The sequence below is a fragment of the Oncorhynchus mykiss genome, chromosome 5 (assembly GCF_013265735.2).
Source record: "Oncorhynchus mykiss isolate Arlee chromosome 5, USDA_OmykA_1.1, whole genome shotgun sequence".
Taxonomy (NCBI): domain Eukaryota; kingdom Metazoa; phylum Chordata; class Actinopteri; order Salmoniformes; family Salmonidae; genus Oncorhynchus; species Oncorhynchus mykiss.
Genome location: NC_048569.1, coordinates 21,370,892 through 21,379,890, shown reverse-complemented (window position 1 = coordinate 21,379,890; position 8,999 = coordinate 21,370,892). Strand labels below are relative to the sequence as shown.

At 48.4% G+C, this 8,999-nt stretch overlaps 1 protein-coding gene and 1 long non-coding RNA gene across 4 annotated transcripts in view; both read left to right on the top strand.

The window, feature by feature from the left end:
• grk3 (G protein-coupled receptor kinase 3) overlaps nucleotides 1-8,999 on the top strand; it is an 80,076-nt gene that overhangs the window by 61,990 nt on the left and 9,087 nt on the right. For all 3 annotated transcript variants that reach the window (XM_036977035.1, XM_036977034.1, XM_036977036.1), the window contains 5 exons: nucleotides 1,496-1,562; nucleotides 3,875-3,975; nucleotides 4,455-4,521; nucleotides 4,732-4,827; nucleotides 8,304-8,466. In XM_036977035.1, coding sequence (XP_036832930.1) covers nucleotides 1,496-1,562; nucleotides 3,875-3,975; nucleotides 4,455-4,521; nucleotides 4,732-4,827; nucleotides 8,304-8,466 — 494 coding nt within the window. The remainder of the gene's footprint in view (nucleotides 1-1,495; nucleotides 1,563-3,874; nucleotides 3,976-4,454; nucleotides 4,522-4,731; nucleotides 4,828-8,303; nucleotides 8,467-8,999) is intronic.
• Nucleotides 4,834-7,266, top strand: LOC118964573. Its single transcript, XR_005051679.1, has 2 exons — nucleotides 4,834-5,263; nucleotides 5,317-7,266. It is a non-coding gene; the product is annotated as an uncharacterized LOC118964573 (long non-coding RNA).

The following is an 8,999-nucleotide window of genomic DNA, read 5'->3' as shown; positions in this document are numbered from 1 at the left end:
TCACCGTGTCCCTCACTGTTTCACCGTGTCCCACACTGTTTCACCGTGTCCCTCACTGTTTCACCGTGTCCCACACTGTTTCACCGTGTCCCACACTGTTTCACCGTGTCCCTCACTGTTTCACCGTGTCCCTCACTGTTTCACCGTGTCCCACACTGTTTCACCGTGTCCCTCACTGTTTCACCGTGTCCCACACTGTTTCACCGTGTCCCACACTGTTTCACCGTTTCCCACACTGTTTCACCGTGTCCCACACTGTTTCACCGTGTCCCTCACTGTTTCACCGTGTCTCACACTGTTTCACCGTTTCCCACACTGTTTCACCGTTTCCCTCACTGTTTCACCGTGTCCCTCACTGTTTCACCGTGTCTCACACTGTTTCACCGTGTCCCTCACTGTTTCACCGTGTCCCACACTGTTTCACCGTGTCCCTCACTGTTTCACCGTGTCCCACACTGTTTCACCGTGTCCCTCACTGTTTCACCGTGTCCCTCACTGTTTCACCGTGTCCCACACTGTTTCACCGTGTCCCTCACTGTTTCACCGTGTCCCACACTGTTTCACCGTGTCCCTCACTGTTTCACCGTGTCCCACACTGTTTCACCGTGTCCCTCACTGTTTCACCGTGTCCCACACTGTTTCACCGTTTCCCACACTGTTTCACCGTGTCCCTCACTGTTTCACCGTTTCCCACACTGTTTCACCGTTTCCCACACTGTTTCACCGTGTCCCACACTGTTTCTGTTTCACCGTGTCCCACACTGTTTCACCGTGTCCCACACTGTTTCTGTTTCACCGTTTCCCACACTGTTTCACCGTTTCCCACACTGTTTCACCGTACCGTGTCCCACACTGTTTCACCGTGTTCCACACTGTTTCTGTTTCACCGTTTCCCACACTGTTTCACCGTTTCCCACACTGTTTCACCGTTTCCCACACTGTTTCACCGTGTCCCACACTGTTTCTGTTTCACCGTGTCCCACACTGTTTCACCGTGTCCCACACTGTTTCACCGTGTCCCACACTGTTTCACCGTGTCCCACACTGTTTCTGTTTCACCGTGTCCCACACTGTTTCACCGTGTCCCACACTGTTTCTGTTTCACCGTGTCCCACACTGTTTCTGTTTCACCGTTTCCCACACTGTTTCACCGTTTCCCACACTGTTTCACCGTACCGTGTCCCACACTGTTTCACCGTGTTCCACACTGTTTCTGTTTCACCGTTTCCCACACTGTTTCACCGTTTCCCACACTGTTTCACCGTTTCCCACACTGTTTCACCGTACCGTGTCCCACACTGTTTCACCGTGTTCCACACTGTTTCACTGTTTCACCGTTTCCCACACTGTTTCACTGTTTCACCGTTTCCCACACTGTTTCACCGTGTCCCACACTGTTTCACTGTTTCCCACACTGTTTCACCATGTCCCTCACTCCTTCCCTCCTTCCACCACAGTAACACTAACAGCCTTCCTCTCTGTATCCTCTCTCTAGGCACAGTCCCTTCAGACAGCACAAGACCAAAGACAAACATGAGATTGACCGGATGACGCTCACTATGGTAAGGCCTCCTTATGTGCACACACACACACTATGATAGATCTTTGTGTACACTACAGTGTGCACAAAGCACACACACACTCATTGAGATGTCCTTATGTGCACACACACACACACACACACACACACACATTGAGATGTCCTTATTTGCACACACACACACTATGATAGATCTTTGTGTAAACTACAGTGCGCACAAAGCACACACACACTCATTGAGATGTCCTTATGTGCACTAGAACACACAGCATGTGGTTAGTTCATGTTGACACAGAACAGAAGTATTCATACCCCTTGATTTATTCCACATGTTTTTACAGCCTGAATTCAAAATGGATTAAATAGATACTTTTTTATAGAAATGTTTGCATATTCATTGACCATGAAATATTTCATTTACATAAGTATTCACACCATTTTCAGGTCTTGTAATAGATTTTCAAGTAGAATTAAGTAAAAACTGTAACTTGGCCACTCAGGAACATTCCAAGTCTTCTTGGTAAGCAACTCCAGTGTATATTTGGCCTTGTGTTTTAGGTTATTGTCCTGCTGAAAGGTGAATTCATCACTCAGTGTCTGGTAGAGAAAGCAGACAACCAGGTTTTCCTCTAGGATTTTGTCTGTGCTTAGCGACATTCCATTTCTTATTTTATCCTGATAAACTCCCCAGACCTTACTAATTACAAACATACCCATAACATGATGCAGCCACCACTATGCTTGAAAATATGGAGAGTGGTACTGTAATGTGGTGTATTGGATTTGACCCGAACGCAACACTTGGTATTCATTTTTTTGCCACATTTTTTGCAGAATTACTTTGACATTGTAGTCATTTAGCAGACTCTTCTCCAGAGCGACTTAGTTAGTGCATCTTAAGATCGTTTTAAGATTAATTTTTTGATCAATTTGTTTAAAAAAAAAATGATCCGCTGACATTATGGGGTATTGTGGGTAGGGAGTGACAAAACATCTGTATAATCAATTTTCAAATCAGATTGTAACACAACAGAATGTGTAAAAAGTCTAGGAATGTGAATACTGTCTGAAGGCCCCTGTATACGCAAAGTAAGGATTTATCCTTCAATACACTGAAACAAATGCACACACACCCCCCCACAGCATTACATATCCTGGAGATATCATCTTCACAGATGTTGCAGAAAACTCATAGTCTGCCTCATAATGCCCAGGGAATGAGAGAGAGGCAGGAGAGAACTGAGAAGAGGTTCTGGCAGGAACGAGGGTGAATTTGTATCCTTACTTTGCATCCCTGTCTCTGCCTGCTACAAACAGCATCAGATTACACCATAGAGGGAGCATCTTGAGTGGTGCAGTGGTCTAAGGCACAGCATCGCAGTACTAGCTGTGCCACTAGAGATCCTGGTTCGAGTCCAGGCTCTGTCGCAGCCGGTCGCGACCGGGGTGGCGCACAATTAGTCCAGCGTCACCCGGGTTAGGGGAGGGTTTGGCCAGCAGGGATCCCGTCGCACACTAGCGACTCCAGTGGCAGGCTGGGCGCAATGCACTCTGACACGGTCGCCAGGTCACATGTTTCCTCCAACACATTGGTGCGGCTGGCTTCCGGGTTAAGCGGGCATTATTGTGCCAAGAAGCTTGGCTGGGTTGTTTCGGAGGGCGCACGGCTCTCGACCTTCGCCTCTCCCGAGTCCGTACGGGAGTTGCAGCGATGGGACAAGACTAACTACTAATTGGATACCATGAAATTGGGGAGAAAGAAAGCCATAGAGTGTGTCCTAGCATAGCCTACGAGGGGAGGCCAGCCGTGCCAAACCCTCTTGAGAAGCTACACTCACGCAGAGTTTCGTTGCAGCTACTCCTCAGGACCACGATTAGTTAGAGCAGGGCTGGAACCAAAACCTGCACATGTGGTAGTTCTCCTTGAAGAGGGTTGGTCACCCCTGGTCTTGACTAGAGTATGTCTACTGTAGAAGACTATGGCATATCAGAGCAGAGAGAACCACCCCTCTGTTAGGAGAGGCTAAACAAGGAAAGTATTGTCAGTCGAGATTAAATCAGATTAGGTTTTAATCCAGCCACTTAATCTGAGTAATCTATATAATCCCTGTTAGGAATTCTGATTTAATGGTTTTATTAGATAAATGATCACCACCAAAGTCAGAGGGCTTGGAATGAGAGTGTTATGGAGGAGAACTGTGGACATACAGTTCTCTCAATTTTCAATACATATGGAATAAGCTTTATTGTCATGATAAATCAAGTCAGTATTTTATCTTGTTAAAGCAGGAAATGAGACTAATCTCCTCCCCTTTCTCTCTCTCCTCTCCATAGAACGTGGAGTTGCCAGACTCGTTCTCTGTGGAGCTGAAGGGTCTATTGGAGGGTCTGCTGCAGAGAGACGTGGTGAAAAGACTGGGCTGCCTGGGACGAGGGTACACACGCGCGCACAACCACACACACCCAAACACCTGCTACTACTAACATCGTTTTACAATCATTGATGTTAATGTTAGGTTTTAAGAAACTTCAACCGTGGACTGCATACCTCATAAACCGTATTTAACTGTTCTGGGCTAGCCATTTGTCTTTCAATGCACCAATAGAGTTACCTTGCACCTGTCCTGAGCAACATGATTGAATATTTCCATTGGTTCTCTGTCCAACCTTGTGGCGAGTATAAGGCCTAGTGTGAATACTGTGAAAGGCCTATACATTATAATAGTCTGTAACCTAGTTTGTAGAGGACAGTTTTAATTTGGAGTTTGGTTCTGTGGGAAATACTGCCTCCTGCTGTTATGACATGGAACTGTTCCAATGTGAGAATGACCTGGCTTTTTCTCTCTCGCTCCCTTTCTCTCCACACACACACACACACACACACACACACACACACACACACTCACACACACAGGGCCCCAGAGGTGAAGGAGCATCTGTTCTTCAAAGGCATTGACTGGCAGCAAGTGTATCTCCAGAAGGTAAGGCGTGTGTGTGTTGAATCAGGTGACCAGGTTCGTTATAAAGCCTCCCAGTCTGGACAGTCGTCCCTGTTCTCTTTCTCTCCATCTGTTGCCATGGTTACTCCTCTGCTGTAGGAATGTAGTCGTTGTTTTGTTCACTCACCCTTTTTTTTTCTCTCTAATACTTATCCCCCCCCCCCCCCCTCTTCCTCCTCTCCTCTCCTCCAGTATTCTCCCCCTCTCATCCCTCCTAGAGGAGAGGTAAATGCAGCAGATGCTTTTGACATTGGTTCCTTTGATGAGGAGGACACCAAGGGCATCAAGGTAAAGCTCCAACACACACACAACCCTTATCTCATGAAACACCAAGGGCATCAAGGTAAAGCTCCAACACACACAACCCTTATCTCATGAAGCACCAAGGGTATCAAGGTAAAGCTCCAACACACACACAGCCCTTATCTCATGAAACACCAAGGGCATCAAGGTAAAGCTCCAACACACACACAACCCTTATCTCATGAAACACCAAGGGCATCAAGGTAAAGCTCCAACACACGCAACCCTTATCTCATGAAACACCAAGGGCATCAAGGTAAAGCTCCAACACACACACAACCCTTATCTCATGAAACACCAAGGGCATCAAGGTAAAGCTCCAACACACACACAACCCTTATCTCATGAAACACCAAGGGTATCAAGGTAAAGCTCCAACACACACACAACCCTTATCTCATGAAACACCAAGGGCATCAAGGTAAAGCTCCAACACACACAACCCTTATCTCATGAAACACCAAGGGTATCAAGGTAAAGCTCCAACACACACACAACCCTTATCTCATGAAACACCAAGGGCATCAAGGTAAAGCTCCAACACACACACAACCCTTATCTCATGAAACACCAAGGGCATCAAGGTAAAGCTCCAACACACACACAACCCTTATCTCATGAAACACCAAGGGCATCAAGGTAAAGCTCCAACACACACAACCCTTATCTCATGAAACACCAAGGGCATCAAGGTAAAGCTCCAACACACACACAACCCTTATCTCATGAAACACCAAGGGCATCAAGGTAAAGCTCCAACACACACAACCCTTATCTCATGAAACACCAAGGGCATCAAGGTAAAGCTCCAACACACACACAACCCTTATCTCATGAAACACCAAGGGCATCAAGGTAAAGCTCCAACACACACAACCCTTATCTCATGAAACACCAAGGGCATCAAGGTAAAGCTCCAACACACACAACCCTTATCTCATGAAACACCAAGGGCATCAAGGTAAAGCTCCAACACACACACAACCCTTATCTCATGAAACACCAAGGGCATCAAGGTAAAGCTCCAACACACACAACCCTTATCTCATGAAACACCAAGGGCATCAAGGTAAAGCTCCAACACACACAACCCTTATCTCATGAAACACCAAGGGCATCAAGGTAAAGCTCCAACACACACAACCCTTATCTCAAGAAACACCAAGGGCATCAAGGTAAAGCTCCAACACACACAACCCTTATCTCATGAAACACCAAGGGCATCAAGGTAAAGCTCCAACACACACACAGCCCTTATCTCATGAAACACCAAGGGCATCAAGGTAAAGCTCCAACACACACACAACCCTTATCTCATGAAACACCAAGGGCATCAAGGTAAAGCTCCAACACACACAACCCTTATCTCATGAAACACCAAGGGCATCAAGGTAAAGCTCCAACACACACACAACCCTTATCTCATGAAACACCAAGGGCATCAAGGTAAAGCTCCAACACACACACAACCCTTATCTCATGAAACACCAAGGGTATCAAGGTAAAGCTCCAACACACACACAACCCTTATCTCATGAAACACCAAGGGCATCAAGGTAAAGCTCCAACACACACAACCCTTATCTCATGAAACACCAAGGGTATCAAGGTAAAGCTCCAACACACACACAACCCTTATCTCATGAAACACCAAGGGCATCAAGGTAAAGCTCCAACACACACAACCCTTATCTCATGAAACACCAAGGGTATCAAGGTAAAGCTCCAACACACACACAACCCTTATCTCATGAAACACCAAGGGCATCAAGGTAAAGCTCCAACACACACACAACCCTTATCTCATGAAACACCAAGGGCATCAAGGTAAAGCTCCAACACACACACAACCCTTATCTCATGAAACACCAAGGGCATCAAGGTAAAGCTCCAACACACACAACCCTTATCTCATGAAACACCAAGGGCATCAAGGTAAAGCTCCAACACACACACAACCCTTATCTCATGAAACACCAAGGGCATCAAGGTAAAGCTCCAACACACACAACCCTTATCTCATGAAACACCAAGGGCATCAAGGTAAAGCTCCAACACACACACAACCCTTATCTCATGAAACACCAAGGGCATCAAGGTAAAGCTCCAACACACACAACCCTTATCTCATGAAACACCAAGGGCATCAAGGTAAAGCTCCAACACACACAACCCTTATCTCATGAAACACCAAGGGCATCAAGGTAAAGCTCCAACACACACACAACCCTTATCTCATGAAACACCAAGGGCATCAAGGTAAAGCTCCAACACACACAACCCTTATCTCATGAAACACCAAGGGCATCAAGGTAAAGCTCCAACACACACAACCCTTATCTCATGAAACACCAAGGGCATCAAGGTAAAGCTCCAACACACACAACCCTTATCTCAAGAAACACCAAGGGCATCAAGGTAAAGCTCCAACACACACACAACCCTTATCTCATGAAACACCAAGGGCATCAATGTAAAGCTCCAACACACACAACCCTTATCTCATGAAACACCAAGGGCATCAAGGTAAAGCTCCAACACACACAACTCTTATCTCATGAAACACCAAGGGCATCAAGGTAAAGCTCCAACACACACAACCCTTATCTCATGAAACACCAAGGGCATCAGTCAAATCCACAGCATTATATAACCGCTGATCCTGATATACACACTCACCTACATCATACTGCAACGCTCACACATGCTCACACACACGGAGCCTGAGGTGTAACGTGACTCTATCAGTGTTCAGAGAGAAAGTCCTTCCAACAGAGGTTTAGCATTACACAACAGTATTAGGAACGTTGGGAGTGTTCCAGGCTGCCTTAATTACAGTGGTGCTGCACAGCTTAGCTGGTCTCACAAGGACTGGTGACGTGGTTCTCAGGTATTACTTCACTTAGCCTTCCAACTCATAGCTGTGTCGTTTCTCTCCCTCTTTCTCTCCTCTTCCTCTCCCCTTTCACCTCTTTCTCTCCTCTTCCTCTCCCCTTTCACCTCTCTTTCTCTCCTCTTCCTTTCCCCTTTCACCTCTTTCTCTCCTCTTCCTCTCCCCTTTCACCTCTCTTTCTCTCCTCTTCCTCTCCCCTTTCACCCCTCTTTCTCTCCTCTTCCTCTCCCCTTTCACCTCTCTTTCTCTCCTCTTCCTCTCCCCTTTTACCTCTCTCCCTCTTTCTCTCCTTTCACCTCTCTCCCTCTTTCTCTCCTCTTCCTCTCCCCTTTCACCCCTCTTTCTCTCCTCTTCCTCTCCCCTTTCACCTCTTTCTCTCCTCTTCCTCTCCCCTTTCACCTCTCTCCCTCTTTCTCTCCTCTTCCTCTCCCCTTTCACCTCTCTCCCTCTTTCTCTCCCTCTCCCCTTTCACCTCTCTCCCTCTTTCTCTCCTCTTCCTCTCCCCTTTCACCTCTCTCCCTCTTTCTCTCCTCTCCCTCTCCCCTTTCACCTCTCTCCCTCTCTCCAGTTGTTGGACAGTGACCAGGAGTTGTATAAGAACTTCCCGCTGGTCATCTCAGAGCGCTGGCAGCAGGAGGTGGCTGAGACGGTGTACGAGGCGGTCAACTCCGACACGGACAAGAACGAGGCCCGCAAGAGGGCCAAGAACAAACAGCTGGGCCACGAGGAGGGTGAGGACACACACGACGCACGTCTCCACGCACGCGACGCACGTCTCCACGCACGCGACGCACGTCTCCACGCACGCGACGCACGTCTCCACGCACGCGACGCACGTCTCCACGCACGCGACGCACGTCTCCACGCACGCGACGCACGTCTCCACGCACGCGACGCACGTCTCCACGCACGCGACGCACGTCTCCACGCACGCGACGCACGTCTCCACGCACGCGACGCACGTCTCCACGCACGCGACGCACGTCTCCACGCACGCGACGCACGTCTCCACGCACACGCGACGCACGTCTCCACGCACACGCGACGCACGTCTCCACGCACGCGACGCACGTCTCCACGCACGCGACGCACGTCTCCACGCACGCGACGCACGTCTCCACGCACGCGACGCACGTCTCCACGCACACACGACGCACGTCTCCACGCACACACGACGCACGTCTCCACGCACACACGACGCACGTCTCCACGCGCACACGACGCACGTCTCCACGCGCACACGACGCACGTCTCCGCGCACACG